The sequence below is a fragment of the Platalea leucorodia genome (assembly GCF_965183815.1).
Source record: "Platalea leucorodia genome assembly, chromosome: 5".
Taxonomy (NCBI): Eukaryota; Metazoa; Chordata; class Aves; order Pelecaniformes; family Threskiornithidae; genus Platalea; species Platalea leucorodia.
The window spans coordinates 42,048,797-42,069,777 of NC_138827.1; the positions used below are offsets into that span (position 1 = coordinate 42,048,797).

Genomic DNA, 20,981 nt, shown 5'->3' on the forward strand with positions numbered 1-20,981 from the left:
AAGAACTGGGGTCCTGCGAAGCGCCGTCAGGGCGCGCAACGCCTTCGCCTCCTCCGCCTGGAGGCCTTGAGGAACGGCCTGGTTTTGCAACTAGCGTCTTGCCCCGTGGGTGTCACCGAGAGATTGCCCTTGTAAAAGCTTGCAGAGCTCACTGGTGGTGGTATTCGTACGCCTAAAGGTGTTCACATACGCGGGCTTGCAAAATCAGGTTTTTCTTATCAAGAAAGCAAATAAGTACTGGCTGTAACTGGGGTTTTGCCGGCAGAAGCTGCAGGTACTTACACGGGCTCCTCAGAGCTCTGGTTTTCTTTGTTTCATTCCAAGTCCTCAATTGCTCACAAATCAAGGCGGCAGAAAAAGACAATTATTTAATAAAAATCTAGTGGGAATTTTGCCCTCCCACAGAATAAAAATACTGTGTTTGCGTTAACAAACACCTTGACTGGAGGGCTCTGGTAATTCAGTTGCTTATTAGTAGGTCTGAGGAGTTCTAGTGATCTCCATACTAGTAATTTAGTCCTATTTTCTTAAAAAGTACCATCTAGTAAAATTTAGCAGACTTGCAAATGCTCTGTTAGTGTTCTACTGTTTTCTCAGTTTCTATAAAAGCAGCATTACCCTTAGAGGTACCCTGTAATAGCATCTTAAAAGATATATTTAATGTGAAAAACAATAATGAACGACTTTGCTGAATCAGGCAAATGCTTGGGCTGTTACACTTGCATTATCTTGCTCATGGAAGTCACTGGGAAGCTGAGAACTCACTAGGTGTACAGCAACTGAAGAAACATAACGCACAATCAACAGCTTAAAATTAAATATGGATATTCTGGATATTCCCCCCTAGCTGGGGAAAAAAAAACATTCAGTTTACAACAGCCGTTCATAAAGTCTCCAAAATATGAAAGAGTTTGATAAAATTGTAAGCCCAAGTAGACACATGCATTATTAAGTGCTTCTGTGTTTCTAATTAATTTATGCTGATTAAAAACAGCCTTCCTTGCAGATAAGTTATTAGTATGACAAATACTAACATAAATACATTTACAGTATGAAAACTCTGGTAATCACAGTGACCAATATTCTTGACAATATTTAGGTTCGTAACTTACACAGATTTTAGTAGGAATCAATATCCAAATATTTTTTTAAGATCTTATTTTAGAGTCTCGTCCCATTGACAGAATGGGGTCTATACTTCTGAAACATTGTTATAAATATAAGAATATATGGAAGTAATTTCCTCATTAAGACCCACAAGGAGGGATGAAAATGCAAGCTACCATCCTGTTGGAAACTGTAATCAGAGTTTAAGACAATAAATTCATTTATCTGTGAAAGGTAAAGTGGGTAAGAGAGGGAATACTGTTTTGCTTCTCATTTTATAGCTTCTTTTATTTCAGAAGGTGTTAGCTATTGCCCAAGGGCTATAAAGCCAGAAAACCAGGAAAAAACCAAGAGAACCAGGAAAAAACAATTACTCTCTAACTACTGAGTACAAGTGCCCATACTCCTTCTGCATAGGCAATCATCAATCTGTCTGGAAGGAATCCTTTCAAACATCCTAGTGTCCTTAAAAAAAAAAAAAATCAACCATTCTACAGCCTTAATGAAAATATTTCTATGAGAGAGTACCGCATGCTAATTTGTTAAGTGTCAATATCCAAGTTTTATCAAGGATGTAAAATGCACTGGGATATATGAACTATAAAAAGCCTGCAGATGCATCTTCTTTGTAAAGTGTACTGCAATTGCAGCTCTGTTAGTGTGTTCATAATAATTCTGTATTTATTGCAAGCAGAAGTTTCTAGCTTAACCAAATGATTGGTTAGAGACGTAGAGGGCTGGGGGTTGGTTTTTCGTCTTACTGCAAGCCTGAAAAGAGACAAAATCATGTAATCTACTATTGAACTATGTCAGAGGATGATGACATCAAGTGGCATGTGAACAACATAACATCTAATGTGAAAAGAAGCTAATGAATTTTTTTGCATAGTTTGTTCCATGACCTCAAGGAAGTAAGTGAAAGCTTGTAATTTTGAAAGCAACAGCAATTTCATAAAGGAGACTACAAGCTGAGTATATAAAAGGGAATTTCTGTTGCTTAACAACTGAAGAAACAATTAAGTAAAATATATATAATTTTGGAAATTAAATATTGTGCAGTCCAAGGCACATGCTGATAGCTATGCTAATTTTTAAGCCCAAAGTAATACAGAAAACAATAAGCCATTGTAGCTAGGTCTGAAGAGAACCTGTGTCATTATGTGGTTCCTTGTAATCAGTTTTCCTCTTAGGTATTAAGCTAACTATACAGCAAAACTGTGGCATTTTCTAAGGTCAACCCTTGCTCAAGTTTCATATATATGTGTACCAGGCAAATGGTTTCTCTCTGTTACTGGCAAGGTTATCACAATAAACATGACTTGAGTCCAAATCAAGTCATGTGCAAAAAGGCTGCATCCCTATCAGACTGATTTGGTGATGGATAACTTGGATCTAAGAAGTTTTTGTTATTACTGTTTTCTGTTTTGATATATTGGCACACGTTTGAAAAAGTGCATTTAGATTTGGCTGAATACATGCAGGAGATTGGTCTTGCTATGAAGATAACAGTCCTGACACCTGTATTTATTCGTCTCCCTCTTCTGCATCCTACACTTACAAGACTAGACTTCAGCATTTTTCAAGCTTTTCAATGTTATCGTCTTAGCTAAATATGTATTAGGAAAATAATAACAATAATATTATCTTAGATATGAAGAATTTTTCCTACCAATGCAATTTGCATATGTTTTTTTCCCCAAAGAGAGGGGAATGTTGAGTCATTGAAACAATCATGACCATCTGAAAGGAAATAAATGATGATAAAAGTCACAATGTAGGATGACATATTTTTTCCATAATTAATTAATTTTTTTCCCTTGAGCTTTGGCGCTGTTTCATACTTACCTGTTTTACCAACTGACTCACTCTTATCCTACAAACTAGATAAATGTATTCCACTGACCTCCAGAAATATTCTTTTTATGTATGCTTCTCTTTGGTCTTTATTCTTCTCTACTAATCAGACCCTTCTACTTTCACTATTTTTAAATTTTTTTATGTGACACATAAAGATTCACACTTGGCAACGTATTTATACGAAAATACTTGCCCACCTAGCAGTACTAGAAAAATGCATTTTACGGCTTTCAGTCAATTACACTAAGTAGCCACCTGGTGGCACTACCCACTAAGTAAAATAAGGCTTTCCACTGGAGTACACAGAAACCTACTTTCTTTTTGTACCTCTATTCTGACACATCAACAGCTGGAGTATGTGCACAAACGCTTTCTACCAAAATGTGCATCGACTTTGACTTAAAAAGAATTTTTTTCAGAAAAATACTTCCTTGCTTATCTCAAATGAAAGAATTAAGTTTGGTTCCCTGATATCAATTTGAGACAGATCCATATCGGTGCTATGATACAATGACAACCTGCCACTTTTCTGAAAGAGTCTCCACTTAATTCAGTGGAGAATTAATAACACAATTAAATCAATGGATAAAGGACTGCAGTAAAATCATTTTACCCACTTCAAGAGATGAGGGCCATCGCTTTATCTGATGCACGCTATTGAAGTTTTATCTGACAGAAGTACTGAATTATTAACTTTATTGAGTTTTCTATATTTTTCACCATTTCTGTGGTGCTTTTTAAAAGTATTAATTTTATTATATCAGCGAGATGTGAGGAGATCCTATTATTCCATTTCACGGAGAGCAAAGAGCTTGCTGGCAAAAGCGTTGACCTGTAAGTGCTTCAGTTTAAGACACTTTAGACCCGATTACACAATTCGTAATGTGAAACTACAAGATTAATTGAAATCTAGTACAATGCTCTTCCACACACGGATCAGTTTCTTTGCTAGCCAATCTCAATTACATCTCTGCCCCACAGCTTTTTTCCTCTTTCCTTTCACTCGGACTAGGAACTAATTTTCCCACTCTTTTTCATCTCATCTCAGAGGTCCTTTCACAGACAACCCATTTTCAGCTTTTCACCTTTTTCTCAGCAGCTCTCAATTTGTCTCCTTCATGGCTTATAAACGTATTCTTTGTTCAGACCTGGTGTGTCTGTGGGGTTTGTGGTTGCTCTGAGTTGAAGCACAAGCAATCGTTCTGTAGGGATGCTGCACGATGGGCAATGCGGTTAGAGGTAGCAGCATGCTGGGTAGTACATGCCCAGTACCCCTGTGGGGGGACCATGTGGTGATGTTTGAGTATGCTCGGTAGGAACGCTTGCAGGGATTTTAGCTCTTACTTTAGCACATCTCACCTAAATGCTTGCAGAGACTTTCAAAAGCTAATAAGCTGGTCAGATTATAACAGAGCTGGTAAAAGGCATATCCAACATAGGAGAGCTGTGAGAAGAATAAGAGAGAGAAGATTGTTTCCCACCACTTTTCAAGTCCTATAAGCAGCAATCCTCACTTGATGAGCACAGGGGAATAGCAAGCGAGGTGTGAAGTGACCCAGTCCAGAGATGCTATGGAAAGCTGCCTCCTGCAGAGCCAGGTTACTACATAGCCTCTGTGCAAGCCAGTACCTCCAAGGAAGTTCCAGACTTCGGGGGAATCTGCTGCACAGCACCTGCAGTGACCCAACAAATATGTCACTGACCTACTCGGAGGCAAAATATCAATACCGCACTACTGTATGAGACAGTGATTTCTCCACCAACAAGAATCCAGCTGGAATGGAGAGCCAGTGGTTTGCGCAGAGGTATCTGAATCTGAATCTGAATTCTCTCAGTGCCAGGAGGCACACAAGGCGTGAACATCGTTCTTCCACTTCGATCGGTCTGCGGCTGCGTGCTCTGGAGTACCCAAGGGCCACAGCACAGTCTTCTGTTGGTTTTTTCCTCAGGACATGACCGATCCAGTTCCATCTCCTCCTCCTCACTTCATTACTGATTTTCTCCATCTCCGCCATTTCGGTTTTTTTTGAAAGTTGATGCTCGTCGTTTCTGCAACTTTTTTTTTTTTTTTTTTTTTTTTCTGGGAGGAGGTAGTTGGCCTCCTGCCCAATCCCCATGACTTGGAGGGCCAGTGGTTTTTCTGTCAGGGTGGCCTTCCCTTAGGCTGCGTTGGTTCGCGGCACCTTCTTCAATTTTATCCGGTGCACCCTCCAGAGAGGGATCCCCTATCCACCACCCAGGGGACGACGCGCCTTCTAGCCGTGCAGCCCCAGCCGAAGGGTGCACAGAGGTAAGACACTCTCAAAAGCTAGGCAGCAGCAGCAGTTTGCTCCAACATACAGCAGTAATTCCTAGCTCTTGTGAGTTCACATAGGAGCCGCTGCCCATTTATGGGCAAGCTACTTCTGATCAGCAATCCTAAGCTCAAGTTCATGGCTAACCAAAAGATCTGACGATATCAATAAGACAAACATTAAGGAAGGACTTTGAATTTCTGGTAACAGCATTTGGTGATGCTTCAACTGTAGATGTTGAATTGGGTACACTGATTGCTATACAGCAAAAGGAGATTTGTCACTCTGAATTTTAGCTTTGTAGCATCCCAGTGCAAACCACTCTTGCATCATCTTCCCTGCTCTTCCTGCTCATGCTTAACTTGGTGGTAGAATGCAAAAACTGGTTGAAAAGAGGCCTGGGACTGGAAGTGATTTGGCAATGAGAAATCAGGAATTTGTTCCAAGACATGAAGATGAGGAAGAGATGAAAATTATCTTTTAAAACAAATGCCTGCTGTAGTGATACATTTGGTGAAATGTTCTCCTTCTGCAACATATCACAGCGTGGTAGACTGTTTAAATTACTATGGCTTGAATTCTGTCTGTGCTGAAAGATTACAGAGCAGGCCCACGGACCTCAGTATTAGCTTTCAGATAACCTCAGGTTATGTGGGGCTAGTACGTAGTTATTTCTTCGCTTAAAAGTCAGATGCCAGTTTTATACAACAGACTCAAGTCCAATCAATTGGTTACCACTTGAGCTTAAAGAGCTGCCTAGATAAGATTTAAGGATTACTATGCTGATACAGTAGGAAGGAGCATCATAAAGAAAACGGAGTGTGCAAGAGACACTCTCTCAATATTTATTTTTGAGGAGGAAATATAAAACTGAAAGAGTAGATCTGCTTGATAAAACATTACTACAGTTTCTTTAGGAATAGATACTCTGAAGCCTTAAATCTCAGCGTATTTCACTAGTGTTAAATGGAACAATTTACAGAAAGATAAAAGTGCTGGTAGTGATTCAGCAAACTGGTGTAATATGTTCTCCTTGTAAAACAGAAATTGCACCAGTACATGTGGATTTATTTTACACTTAACTAAGTTAAACGGTACAAGAATACCATTCAGACACTCAAGTTTAAAATTTTGTTTGCCAAGTCACCACACTTGCAGAAGATTATTAATATCAAATTGATGTGATGCTGTTAGCTAAAGCACAGTCAAAGGTATCTTAAGCATTTATGTGAAAAGCTATATTTAACTATAATAAAATTTTATTTGGACCTCTTTAAAGATAAATGCATTGAATTTTACAATTTTCTATTAAAAATTAATACCGGTCTAACTTTATAAAGAAGTTAAAACAGCAAGCATTGATCGATTGAGGCCACACAGTAAAAGAATGGCCGAGCTGGGATTAAAAACAAACCCAAAATGTTTCTGCAATCCAAAAATTCATGATGACACCAGGTTCATCTTTGAAAGGTCAAACCAACACTGCCAAGTAACTAGAGGAAAGGGCATTTACATGTTCAGTAAGAACAAACTGCATAGGCTAGCGTCCTAGTCTCTCCATCTCATTTGATTTCTTATTTATACAGACATTTTTATTCCAGCCTATTATTTATTCCCTGCCTATCAGGCTATTGCAATCTGTTTAGCTATTCAGAAGGGATTTAAAAAAAAAAATAGGCTACAGGTGATTACTTCAATGTTCTGACCAACATTTTTTCTCAATACTAGATTCTAATCTCTAAGGCTGTATGTAAATTCCTGCTGTGCACATAACGTGTCTAAGAACAGCACTTAAACGGTTTTAAAGAAAATGAGCTTTCTTTCAAAATCAGGTTTGCATTTCTGGATGAGATCTCCCCATTAGAAGACAAAAGCTACACAGAAGATTCAACACCTCTGAAGCTTCCTATTGTTTGAACAATAGTACAGTGTTAATTCATGAATTTACAGGTTATGAGTGTGGGGCATTGAAAAAAGCTGTGCTATCACTTTAAATTTTATGAAGTTGCATATCTCCTGCACACAGGCCAAAGGAATCTGCTTTTAATTTTAGTTAGAAGCTCAGTTAAGTTCTCTCCACGCTAGTTAGCTTTTACTGTTGTTATTGAGAGATATTGTTCTGTTATTTAAAAAAAAAAAAAAGTACTGTCATGTAAGTACTCTAAGTTCCCACACTTTACAGTCATAACCTTTAAAACAGGCATAAGCAATATGATGGAGTGTGATCTGACACCTAGTGAACAGGCTCCCCAAAGTGTACTGAGGCCACTGCTAGGATGAGCATTCTGTAATACTGTGTTGCAAAACAGAAGGCAGGAAAGGGAGGGAGTACTAGGAAGGTGTATGTAAAAGGACTGAATAATTCTAGTACTAATGCATTTGAAAAAACTGGAAAATTATTTCCTGATAATGACATTGGTATGGTGTTCACTCTTATTTTGAAGCAACTATTGATCTTTTCCTGCTGTGCTATATCATATCACACACAGAGAAACTGCAAGCTAAAGGCAAAATGGCACTGTGAAATCCACCATTTAGATGCCAGTGTAGCAAATGGCATACGTGATTGCTGTTGGCTGTGTTCTGTACAATACCTGCAATGCTAAATGGCAGCGCTTGCGCGTTGGTGTTGTGCTGTTGTGGTTCCCATATACAGAAAGCCTGCTCAATTTACGTCTGCTAAATTAACACAGGCCCAAAGTCTGTAAGGGATGTGCCAGCATAAGAGGTGATGTTGATGGAGAAAGGATTAGAGCAGTCTGCTCTTCTTTCCTGATTAAATTTCATCAAAGGACCTGATATATTCATTCAGTATCTTTGTAATAGTCAGTTTTTTCATATTGAAGGCCAGTGAAATGATACTGTTCTAATTATTATGTGATTTAATAGTACTTAGGAAACTTCTTTGCTGTGGCTCAAGTCCTTCATTTAGACTGTTGACATCTGTTCTACCTACAGTCACAAATGTTGGTCAAAATAACTGCTTCAGGATTTGGAATCAGGAGGCTGTATGCTAGTTTGGTTTCTTAATGATTTATTGTCTTGAGAAACTTAAAAATCCTTTTTTGTAAACTTGGATACATTCCAAAACCTGTCTAAATGCCTAGTAGAGTGGAGATGTGGCAGTGCAAACCTAGTAACTAGAGCAGGGTGACTTTCCCTATTAAGTGGAGAAAACAAAAAAGCCACATTTTAAAACTTAGTAGCAGTGGTGAAATTGCCTTTAGTAATACCCTCTTGGGTTTTTCTTGCTTTTCACAAGGTATTCAGCATGCACTTTAGGGTAACTATTTATGCAAAGGACTTGGCTACATGGGCATTTTTTGCTCTTCCTCTCTTAGAACTGTTTACTGCGTAAGCAGCTCATAAAATTTCTAAATCCTGCCCCGTTTGCAGTACATGACAGGACAATAGCAAGCCTGGAGGAAACATGAAAACCTTTCTCAACAATACCAAAAAATGTGAACTGTAATGAGGAACAAACAGATTTCTTAAAATGTTCAGAGGGAGGAGCAGGTGAACAGGAAAAGAAAAAAATTAGCTACCAAAAGGTAATAAATTCCGTTTGAAATGGGTGAAAGCATTTCCATGAATATCAAGGCCTTTGGACTGCCCCTAAATGCATCGTAGTTGGATGAACACATTGCAGTAAGACACAGTCATAAGGGTATGCATGGATGACTGGAAGTAAATGGTTAAGTCTAAATTGTTTTGCAGACTCCTCCCAATTCCACAAAATATACCACCTTTGGAAAGAAAAAAAGAATAAACAGTATAACATAGTGACTGTAAATTGAGAAGTACTTTTTTTTTTTTTTTACATAGTTCTAGGCAATAAAAATAGACTGACCTTCCAAAGCTGCAAGGCTGACCTTCAACAGTGGGGTGCAGTTAATGATTTTGGCGGCAAGAGGCCTGGCGCAACTGTCCCAGGTATTCTGCAACATAAAGCAATGGTAAGGGCCGTCTGGTGACAGCGCTTCAGATGACGGTATTCTTCAAAACACGGGTGGTGGGTTGTTTGGTTTGGCTTTGTTTTTTTTTTTTTAAACCACCTTACCTCTCGGTCAAAGACAGACCCCCGGAGTTTGTAGTCTTGTCCGCATACTATATATAGCACTTAAACCCTAGCTGACATCACGCTTTTTCAGCAGCGCAGCCTATGAGAAAGGAGCCGCCGGCCCGGCCGCCGTGCGCCGCGGCGGGCGGCGGCGGCCCCGGCCGGCGGCGGCCCCGGCCGGCGCGGCCCCTGAGGCAGCAGGGCGGGGAGGCTGAGGGCGCCCCGCGGAGCGGCCTTTCCATCACGGCAAGGAGCGGCTGGGCCCAAAGGCGTCAGCCGGGCTGCGTCAGGCAGCCCTTCAGGCCACGCTTCCCTCAGCGGAACGCCTGTTAAATCACACCGAGCTTTAGCTTCAGGTGCCTGAGCCCCCTCGGCGGGCGGTCGCTGGTGCCGGTACGCACCCGCCGTGCGTAAAGGCGCTGGCGGGGGCTACGGCTGTAAAGGCAGGGGCAGGAGATCAGGCACCACCGCGCTGCGCTCCCCGAAAGCCCTGGGGTGCTCCGGGGCCCGCCCTCGCGGGGCGCTCAGCCCGCTCGCAGCCGCCACGACGCCGGGTGGCTCCTGAGGGAGGCTGGCCCCTCAGCCGGTGCGGGGCGGGGCGGCAGGGGCGGGGTCGGCAGGGGCGGGGCGGGGCCGGGAGGGGCGGGGCGGCAGGGCCGGGAGGGGCGGGGCAGACCCAGCCCGGCCCGGCCCGGCCCGGCCCGGCCCGGCCGCCCCGCACCGCCGCCGGGGCGGGCCCTGCGCTCTCGCGGGAGCTGCGCCGGCGCCGCCCGTCTCCGTGCGCGGCCGCGGCGGAACCAATAAAGTTTGTTTCAAAAAAAGCCAGAAAAGGGGAGGAAAAAAGCGGTCCTGCGGCGTCTGTCCGGCTGCTGGCGAGTGCGCGAGCGACTGCCCGCCCGGCCAGCTCGGGGCGGCCGCAGCAGGCGAGGGCGGACGGGGCTGCTCCAGCGCCCGCCCCGGCTCTGCTCGGCCTCGGCAGCCGTCGCCCTCGGCGGGGAGCCGCGCCTCCGCCGCTCTGCGGGCCCGCTCGTGAGTATGGTGGGGCGGCTGAGGCGGGCGCCGCTTCCCGCAGAGGCAGGGCGGTGAGAAGGGGCCTGGCGGCGGCCCCCGCAGCGCCGCGGCGAGCGGGGAGAGTGACAGGTGTCAGGCTCCCCCCCCCCCCCCGGGGGCGGCCCGGGCCGGGGGCAGCTCCGCGGCGCTGGCTGCGGGCCGGGCCGCGCTGTGGGACGGGGAGCTGCCCTGGGGTGCTGCCGGCGGCCGTCCCCGCCAGGGGAGGGCCGGGTGCCTCCTGACAGCTCCCTCATACCCTCCTCCCCCTGCTCCCTGCCCTGCCGCGCCTCGTCTCCTCTCTCCCCCGGGGCTGGGGATCATGTAAGCGAGACCGGCGGCGTGAGGCGTTCCCAAACGGCCGCCGTCCCGCCGGGGGTCGCCGCTGACCTGTGGGTTTTTGTCTGTGTTCCCTCACGGCAGGGCTCGCTTCTCCCTCCCCGAAGTGAGTCCGCTGGCGCGGGAGGAGCGGCGGGCAGGCGGCCGCAGCCATGCCGAGCGGTAAGGAGACGCGGCTGCTGCACCTCAGCGAGATGGAGAAGCTGGACAAGACCCTCTTCAGGCTGGAGCAAGGTAGGTCGGGGGCGGCGGGCTGCGGCCTCCCCACCCTCCTCCTCCCCGGCGGGGAGCCCCCGGGACCGGGTGAGAGGGAAACGGTCGGGAGCTCGCCACCTTCTTCGGGGAGCAGTGGGAAGGGAGCTCAGCCTGCGGTGGTGGTCTATTTTTCTTTTTTTTTTTTTTAACTTTTTTCCTTGTTTTAATATGAAACCATTTCTGACATGCTTGCTTCCACTGCAGAGCTCTATGGGCTCCAGCTGCGGTTCGGTCTGGCTCATGAAACTCTTGAGAAATGAAGAGCAAATCGGCTCGGAGCCGTCCGTCTTCACGGAAATGAAGTGTGAAGCATTTTTTAGACGGGCCCTGCAGGGCAGGACCTCTCCTTTTATAACCTGTACTTCAGTGACCCGAGAAAGTCCTCATAAGTCAAGCTCTCTAGTATTTATCTGCAATGTGTTATGCAACACCCCATCTTTAGTATTATAATTTTGAAATACATAAGTAATACCAACATTTTGTAAAGTCTGAGGTAATGTTTCAGCATATGGGATCTTTAGCTCCTCCTAAATCTTATCTTGCCTGTCAGATTTCTTATAGCTGTGCTAGGTTAGTATTCTGGCTGCATACTTTGAAGAACTTGACATTATTTATTGCTGAAAGTGTTCTTCTTGCAAAAAAACCAAAAAAACTAAAGCCACTGTCTTCAGAAACCATTTTTAATGATGTAACAATTTTTATTATTCATGAAATTTTGCAGGTTTTATTACTTTGTTATTGATCTAGGAACCTAATATCAAAGTGGTTTAGCAGAGGAGCAATATTTTGGTTCTTGAGAATAAGAGTTCTCTTCAATTATATTGATTTCAAAATTTTCTGACAGTGTAATATAAGAAAATGTCAGTAGTGAAGAAATGTAGAGTTGACCATAACCTCGATTATTAACTCATCCTTCCAGTTGTATAAGTTTTGTTGGGAGGAGTCACACAGAAGTGCATGGCTAGCAGGCATTCAAAGTGCCTCGGCTGGTAGCAGTCTCTGAGAGGGCATAGCTAATTTTGAGCACAGCGTTCCTGATGTCAGTATAACTGTTACAGGAAATAAGATATCAATGGCATATATCCCTGTGCTCTAATTTTAGTAATCCCTGTAATAAAATGTCAGGACAGTACTGGGGAGAGTGTACATAACCTTCCAAAAGTGATTTTTTTCATGTAAGATTGAGATTTTTTTTTTTATTTTTTTTTTTCTTTGATCAAATGAGCTTCATTTTACCTGACAGACATTCGGATCCTAAAACCACTGCTTTACATGGTGGTTTTGGTGCAGTGGTGATTATGTTAATAAAAGAAATGGTGAGCTTGGTGAGACTTCCATTTAAATGTATTCAGACATTGAATTCTGATATTAAGAGTCCCCATGATTCTATTTAATAAGCAAGTGGCTTTTTTCAGCTTAAGGTACTGGAACTTGCCATTGTTCAGGTTTTTTTACACTTTATAATTTGTTATCTGTGTATTAATAACTTTCTCTCTTTACAAATACTCAGGTTTCTTTTACTCCCCATTTTGTAGACTGCTAGGGCTAGTGGGTGTGTTACTACAGTTAACTGCATAACTGGCGTGTACTTTAGTAAAAGTTATTGTGCAAGCACTTATGCCTATTTCAGTCACTTGAAAGGACCCTGTAATTAGCCGTCCGCATGATGGTGGCCCTCGTACCTGCAAGTGGAAACCTATTCTGAAACCTGTTGACTAAACAGAATTTTTCACGTTCCACTGAACAGACTATAGTATGGATTTAGGTCCCAATATTTTAACTTTATTTTGTTCTCATTGTCATGGGTATCTTAAGCCTAAATGCTGCTCTTTCTATGTGTATGTGACCTGCAGCACATACACAAAACTCCCTTTGATTTGTTGAACTCTCTGAAAATGTAACGATTTGTTTGTACATTTGTAGACACAAGTATATATCATTTTACAGTTAAAAGCATAAGGAATTCAGCATCGTTTAGTAAACTGTCAATGAAGAATGAAGGGATTTGAAATATTTTCTGTTTCAAAATGTGTTCCTAATTTTTTTTTCAGATGTTTTCATGGGTCAGCTTAATGTATAGACTTGGTAAACCTAAATACTTAGGTACTACATAAACCAAAATCTATATAAAATTGTATGTAGTCTGATGATCATGATGTTTTACTGTATTTTGGTTGTAAGACTTTTTATATAGCAAAGAGGAACAAATTGGAAAGGAGATAAATAGTGCCATATAAGTGAAGGAAAAGGACTATATGTAAAGTGTGCAAAGAACAATGATAGGAAAGTAGGGAGAGATGATGCTGTAGAAATATACCGTTCTACCGAAATTCCTGGCAGATACGTTGGTGCACTTTCTTCTTAACATAATATCGAATTATGATTTGTAATTTCAGAATAGAAATATCTAGTCCTCCCAATAAAGTGATTTTATCTTTTTTCTTTGAGGTTTTGAACTACAGTTCCGATTGGGCCCGACTCTTCAAGGCAAGCCTGTTACCGTGTACACAAATTATCCAGCTTCTGGAGCAGTATTTGATCGCCACAAGTTCAGGACACTGTCGTGGCACAATCCCACAGGAAAAGAAGATGACTCTGACAAATACTGCAAGCTGGATCTCCAAATTTCTGGGTCATACCAGTACTATTTCAGTCTTGGGTAAGTGAAATTCTATACTTACAGCCAAATGCAGTCTGCTCCCTTGGTCTACATTTTAACCTGGAGAAATCCCTCTTAAGAAAAACAAACAAACAAACATTTTTTCCATGCATTTTTCAAATTGCAGCCATGGGGCCTATCTGAATCTGCTAATGAAAGACAGCAGCTGTGGTGATTGTCTGATGCTTGCTGATGCAAAGATATTCTGGAGAATATGCAGAACAAAGTTATCTATTTTCTGTAAATGTTGGAAAGGCAAGCCATTTTTACAAGTTTTCAAAGTAATCCGCATTCTAGGTAGCAGAATGATTAATTTGTGCTTTCTTCATTGACTTTGAAGGTTGTTTTCTGTCTTTCTAGCACAGAGGTTCTGGCGTTCTTCCTCTTTTGTTTCAACAGGACAAGTGCAGAGGAGAATGTCAGTATCTGTAATGACTGTAGTCTGGTATTCTGAGTTTCTGGAAAATGAGTGGTAAAATTCCCTTAGGCTAAAAAGGGCATTTAGCTCAGGTCTCTTCCTGAGGATGGTGTTCCAGATGGAGGTCTTTGTATAAAAGATGGGCAGTCAACTTTCTTCGTTTCTGTCCATGCCTTAAAAGGAGGAACCAGTATTCTGTCTCAGAAAATAACAAAGGTATCTCACTTTTTGCAGGGAGTTTAAAGCTCTGTATCCCAGTTATATTCTTGTAAGCAACTGGCACAAGTCCAGTAGAGAGATGATGCCTGAGAAACGAACATCTCTTCAGTGTTTCCTGTTTTCTTCAGGTGCCCTGCAGTCCTGTTCCTCACCTCCCCCCAGCCACTGTACTGGGCTACTGTGTTTTTGAAATAGCTTGTTGGATTCTCTCTGAAACTGACTGGTACAATGGGTGTTCGCTATACCAATGAAAATTAATTTTTCCTAGAAATGAAAAAAGTGGAGGAGGTTACATAGTCGTGGATCCTATTTTGCATGTTGGAGCCGATAATCATGTGTTACCTTTGGATTGCGTGACGCTCCAGACGTTCCTCGCTAAGTGTCTGGGACCGTTTCATGAATGGGAAGATAGGCTTAAAGTTGCAAAAGAAACAGGTAATGCCAATACATGTTAAAGGATGCACATTTTTGTCTTATGATCAAAAAGCGAAGTTACACTGAAGAGCTTCAATGTAAACAGCTTGTTTGTTCTTTCGTTTGTAGGCTAAATATTTTCCACTAGATTCAATTTAGTTAATAGATTAAGTCAGTGAAATGATTAAAATATTTGCAGGGGTGCAAATTCAGGAGTTTCCTGATAGGGGAAACCAGTTTTATTGTTTTGATTTTGGATAGACTTGGAATTTTGTAGAACTGAGAGCGTGATTTTTTTTAAAGCTTGTCTTATGTAGAATTTCAAGGGCAAGATTCAGATTCATTTTAACGGGTTATTCCAAACATTAGCTTTAAGTACAATGTTATAACTGTAACTTCTTCTTTCAATTAACTTATTAAATAAATGGCTTCTTATTGTGTAGGTTACAACATGATCCATTTTACACCACTGCAGAAGCTTGGACTGTCTAGATCATGTTATTCACTGGCTGATCAGTTAGAAGTAAATCCTGATTTTTCAAGCCATAATAAAAAGTGCACTTGGAGCGATATAGGAGCTCTTGTGGAAAAATTGAAAAATGAATGGAATATGCTTTGCATCACAGACGTAGTCTACAATCATACCGGTATGATTTTTGTGTGTGTTAATAACCAGATTGGTCCTATAATTATATTTCATTGTTTCCCTTAACTTTTCCCCCTCGATCCCATCTTTTAGTAGCTGTTTTAAGCAACTTGGTTGTCTCTGTCTTTGAATCTCTCAAATCCAGGACAACTCTTAACAGTTATAACTGATATGTCTCCATAACAGATGTAGAAGAATTTAGTATTGTTACTGAAAGGGTGAATAGAGCCTTTCTTAGAGAGAATTAATGAACTGTGCATGTGTCTGTATTTTTATAATATGCTTATTTTTATGATCTGCAGTGTGCAGCTCCCACATAGATGAATGGAATCTGCATTATGAATTATTTGGTGAACATAGACTGAGTACTTTCTTGTTAAACAGGGTATTATTCTTGTAGCTGCTTAAAAGTAATTGCTCTAATTTGGACCTAAAATGCAGACAACGAAGAGAATAGGAACAAGAGGCTAGGATTAGGCAATGGAGGAAATATTACAGCTCAGTCTGTGGGGAAAGGGAAAAAAAGATAGCTTTGTGTTTGGGGTGGGGTTTTTTAAGCGTAGATATGCCAATGCATTGAAGGCTTTAATTCTCTTAATTGCTTTTTGTAGCTAAAGTTGTCTGTTGTGCAGAGAGGGTCAGTGGGTTTTCTTCCATATGATCTGATGAAATTTAAGTTATAGTACTTCGTCATTTGTAAGTTTGCTGATTATTTGGATAATGAGATTACTTTTGATTATGTTTATAATGGAGTTTTCATCTTATGCTGTATCCTAAAGATCACAATAATTAGCATTCTCATAGTAGAGAGTACAACAAATAGTTCCGTGTGTTGATGTTGCAGTCCTTTGAGGCTTAAAAAAACCCTAACCACAGATACCTGTGAATTTCAAGCTTTATTTGCCTTAGTTCTTTGGTGTTGACTGCTGCCAAATGTTCCTACCCAGTCAGTCTGCAATGCAATGTGGGCCCTGTTGTTTGCCCTATCTGTTTGTTGAAAAGGTACTAAATATAGTTTTTGGCTGTGTGTCTGAGGGAATTAGGCTTTTAAACATTATCCCAATTTTGGGTGAAAAATTTCTTGCATGTTACTAACTAGAAGTCCAGTTTCACACGTGCTTGAGATTCTGTCATCTTTTTACTGTGTATATTTGCATGCTACCAAGGAGAATGTTTTTATGGACAGTAATATCTAAGTCTAAACTAATGACTAGACTCCAAAAATCTATTTGAGAAGAAAAATGTCACATTATTACTTGGCTACATTTGCAGAAGGACTTTTTCAGGTTACATTCAGAGTTCAAAGTAATCTTCATTGGGATGGATGACTAAACATTTATACTATGGTGAAAGGATGTTTAGAAGTGTCTTCTAACAGGATAGAAATATTCAAATGACCATGGTCCTGACTTACATCATTAAGTGAGGTATAGTTGATAGCTTTCTTTCCTACTTTCAAACTTCTAAACTTGAATTTTCCCCCCCCCCTTTGTTGTTTGTAATCAAAACCTCTTGATTTACAACTGACTCCAACCTTTGTTAAATGCCAAATTTAGCATAAGCAGAAAGATACATTGATAAATGTCTGAGTAAGCAGTAATGTTGTGTATGCCTGTGGAGGTAAAACATTTCAGGGGCTTTTGAAATAAGAAAATAGGCAAATAGTTTTGGGGGTTCTTTTTGTCTGGATCTTGATTAGATGGAAATTTAACTTTACTCTTTTTTGGGGGGGCATTTTAGTTGAACAGTAATTTCTAGTAGTTAAATTAGGTCATTCCTGCACATTAGGGTGATTTAATTGTAAAACGTGTTTCATAGATCCATTTGAATATAAAAGATACAAAACCTATGGTCAGTTACTTTGAGCAGATTATGAATACTTGCACATCGTTATTAATCCTGCAGCATGTCTGCATTAAAAGCTTAAGTTGTCTCACAGTAAATCCTCTAATGCTGGTAATTCTAACAGCTCATGAGCCCTCATCTTACAGTGGTTGTATCTGTTGTTAGTTTCTGTCTTCTAGCTGAGACCACTGTTTAAAAATGGCAGTGCTTCCCCTCTATTCCTGTGGTAAAGTCAGACAGCTCACTTTCAATATTAAGCAGTTAAGCTAAGGTGTTTGGTTTTTACACTGGAATGGATAACAGACTGCTTGCACAGTAGAGAACAGTGGGAATCGGTTTTTGATGTTAACATCTCTGTTACTCTCTAATGAAAGCCAGCATCTATGACGTGACTTTAAAAGTAAAGTAGATAATAGATACGTGCACTAATGTTAAATATAGATGCACTTTTGGCATGTTAGCAGGAGTATCATAGATAAACTTGCAAACCCTCTCTGGTAACTGAGTAGATGTGCCCTTTTTGGGCTGCCATTTCCTTCAGGGTTTTTGAACACCCTCAAAGAAGAAATACTGTATTCACTGGCATTTAATTTTCAGCAGGAAGTAGAAAAAGGAGAGGTTTTTTTCTTTTCTGAGCTTTCAGTGGCTGTAATAAATCAGATGAAGTAATACAATAAACTGAAATAATTATATTTTCTTTATCTTTCAGAAGATGCTACTATTGTCTAATTGCAATTTAACACTTGAATAAATCCTACTTCCAAGCACTTGACTAATTGCATCAACCACCACCTTTTCTCAGTTTTATAAAGGGGAGGAAAAAAAAAGAAGCTTTGGGCAGTGGGCATCACTACTAAATAATAAGTTTGTGTTTGATTTATAGAACAATGAATTAGTCCTTTGCACAATGTGAAATTACTTTCTTAAATAAGAATGTAATGAGTTTTAGAAATAATTTTCTGTAATTCCTCATCTTAATATTTCCATATTTTTACACTTAAGTGTACTATCTCCCTAGCTGTAACAAATGTAATCACAAGTGATGTTTTGGGCAAATTTTCTTCTGCAGAATTAGATTTCTTTGGTGTTATGTTGTGAATCATTGGAGCTTACTTTCTGATCGGAAAACATCATTCTGTTCCGTACCAGAATTAGTGGAAGACCTGTTGACTTTTTTTTTTTTGGCATGATAATACCTTCAATTTAAATGGTGTATTGTCTTTTTAGAATTAGTAGTATTTACTCCTGAAAGTCCTTTATAGTAAATCATGGTTCTTGCTAGATGAATAAGAGTAAGCTAGTTTTTGCTTTTTAGAGAAAAGTGTTTGGTTTTTTTTTTTTTTCCAGAAGTAGTATATGTATTAAAAAAAGGGAGGGGGATCTGGTTGGCCTAGAACAGCCTTTAACAGCCTGAGTTTACTATTGCTTTTTGTAACTTTGAAATAAGTATGGTGGTTTTAATTGTAGGTGGCATTTAAACCATGAAGATCTTAATTTCCACAAATGGTTTCACCTTATAAACATAGAATTTTGCCATGTTCATAATGATCTTGAGCTGTAATGTAAGAGGGTGTTCAGAAGAGCTGTTCATACTATAGACTGAGAGAGTACACTCTCTTCTTTCCCTTTGACTTTTTTTTAGCTTCTTTGAACTAAGCAAACTTGGGGCTTAGGTGTTAATTGTTCTGCTATAATTTTTTTGTGTAGCATTTGATCTGAAGTAGTGTTCCATTTGCATGCAGCAGGCAGTGCACTTGTCTTCCTGTGTAAGACTCAGTGGCATCACTTCCCACTACTCTGCTCCTTATTATCTACACACCAGTGTCACAGCTAATCCTTTCTTAAAAGCCCATTTAACTACATTTTTCGTTAATTATTTCTTGGGTGGTGTGTGTGCACTCTTGCTCTCTGGCTCTGTGTATGTATCATCTGATAGGGTTAAGAATATTAAAATATAAACAACTTAGTCCATCTTAAATCTTGTTTTGGGACGTATGTTTGGCTTTCAGCACACAAAAAGCATTTCGTGTCCATTATTAACATAAAATGTTAATTTTTTTTTTTAGTGTTTTGGAATTGATGGTCTATTGCATATTTTTGTAACTAATAAAAAGTTTCTCTGCAGTCTCTGCAGCTGTATTTGTTGCAAAACAAACGGCTATCAGTAATGCACACCTCTGCATAAGACATGTTTTTCTCTTGGCATGGAAAACTTTAGTTGAAATGTGAACTAAGTATACATGCCATAGTACCTTAACTTCTTGGTGTTAAGATGTTTCTACAAAACAACTAAGTGTTCAGCTTGTGTACTTACTTTTTTTCCCCCCCCCCCTTCCCTTTCTTGAATAAGCTGCTAACAGTGAATGGCTGAGAATGCATCCAGAATGTGGCTATAACCTTGTAAATTCTCCTCACCTGAAGCCAGCTTGGGTCTTGGATAGAGCTCTGTGGCACTTGACCTGTATGGTGGCTGATGGAAAGTATACTGCTAAAGGGGTCCCTCCCTTGATTGAAAATGATCATCACCTGAATGTAAGTGAATGAGAACTAAGTATAAGCTAATGAACACTATAAATAGCTGAATGAACCTTTAGTATTTCTAAGGTTGTGCAAGTGCACAAAAAATGGTGTATACTTTGCAGATACATTTAATGAAATAACCCTTTACTTCCCCAATATTTTTTTTCTGGACAATTCATATGAGCACTTCTTAATTATATTAATCATCAACATTATTAACTAACATAGTTTTTATTTTTATAGTGTATCCGCAAAATAATTTGGGAAGATATATATCCAAAAATTAAACTATGGGAGTTTTTCCAAGTGGATGTTAACAAAGCTGTGCAGCAATTTAAAACGCTTCTAACTCAAGGTAAAGGAAGGGTATGTTGCTGAAGTATGTGGATTATATATTTATAGTTTGAGAAGCTTATAGGTAAACTTAACAATAAGCTGGAAAACAAAATAATCCCATTTTTTGCTATGTGAGAAATCTGTCGTGCTGATTTAAGCATAGAAGAATGCTTTGAGGGCTAGTAAAGTCTTTGAAGACTTTGTATGCCTTCAGAGCCTTTGTCTACCCATATCTTGCTTATGCTAGAATTCTAAAAGTTGTATGTCTTTTAAATGTAATTCCTATTTTTACTTTATGAATACTTTTTTCTATCTTGTTCTTAGGCAAAATGAGCACTAAATCTGATCCAAATCAACACCTTCAAATAGTTCAGGACCCTGATTATAGACGATTTGGCTGTACTGTAGATATGAATATAGCACTGGCAACATTCATACCACACAGGTATTGTATTATTGATTATAAGGTAAAATCATAAGTGAAGTTAAATTTGCAAAACTAAATTAATGAAATTATTTTCAGAGATGGGAAAAATGTAATTTTTCATTCCTTTTAGTTAGTTATACTGCATGTTTTAAAAATAAAAATAAATTATTCTAATTGTTCTCTGCTTTTAATGTCCTTCTGATAAGCAATGGGCCAGCAGCAATAGAAGAATGTTGTAACTGGTTTCGCAAGCGGATTGAGGAGCTGAATGCTGAACAATACAGACAAACTAATCACCATCAAGAGCAGGTCTTATAATTACTGTGGTTTAATACTAAACTGTTTTAAATTTCAAATAAATGTAGGCATTTCAGTAATGCATAATTCGATTATTTCTAGGCTGTCAATTGTCTTGTGGGGACTGTGGTTTATGAACGACTGGCTGGTGATGGTCCTAAGCTGGGTCCTATCAGTAGAAAATATCCTTTAGTTACCAGGTATTTTTTTGTTCTGTTTTGTTTGGAAACTATTAGAATCT

At 40.2% G+C, this 20,981-nt stretch overlaps 1 protein-coding gene and 1 long non-coding RNA gene across 5 annotated transcripts in view; one reads left to right on the plus strand and one right to left on the minus strand.

Moving 5' to 3' along the window:
• Positions 1–8,375: 8,375 nt before the first annotated feature.
• Positions 8,376–9,450, minus strand: LOC309590568. The gene is made up of 3 exons (XR_014228163.1): positions 9,319–9,450; positions 9,109–9,196; positions 8,376–9,004 (listed from the first exon to the last, which is right to left on the minus strand). It is a non-coding gene; the product is annotated as an uncharacterized lncRNA (long non-coding RNA).
• Positions 9,451–10,113: 663 nt separating this feature from the next.
• AGL (amylo-alpha-1,6-glucosidase and 4-alpha-glucanotransferase) overlaps positions 10,114–20,981 on the plus strand; it is a 38,012-nt gene continuing 27,144 nt past the window's right edge. For 3 of the 4 annotated variants that reach the window (XR_014228214.1, XM_082312332.1, XM_082312331.1), the window contains exons 1-10: positions 10,114–10,347; positions 10,789–10,938; positions 13,408–13,618; positions 14,524–14,690; positions 15,113–15,316; positions 19,511–19,692; positions 19,924–20,035; positions 20,341–20,461; positions 20,650–20,752; positions 20,843–20,940. Coding sequence is in view for 3 of the 4 variants with exons in the window: in XM_082312332.1 (XP_082168458.1) it covers positions 10,857–10,938; positions 13,408–13,618; positions 14,524–14,690; positions 15,113–15,316; positions 19,511–19,692; positions 19,924–20,035; positions 20,341–20,461; positions 20,650–20,752; positions 20,843–20,940 (1,280 nt within the window). In the remaining variant the exon portion in view is untranslated. Of the gene's footprint in view, positions 10,348–10,788; positions 10,939–13,407; positions 13,619–14,523; positions 14,691–15,112; positions 15,317–19,510; positions 19,693–19,923; positions 20,036–20,340; positions 20,462–20,649; positions 20,753–20,842; positions 20,941–20,981 lie in introns of those variants that run through there. The other variant, XM_082312333.1, reaches the window with a different exon arrangement.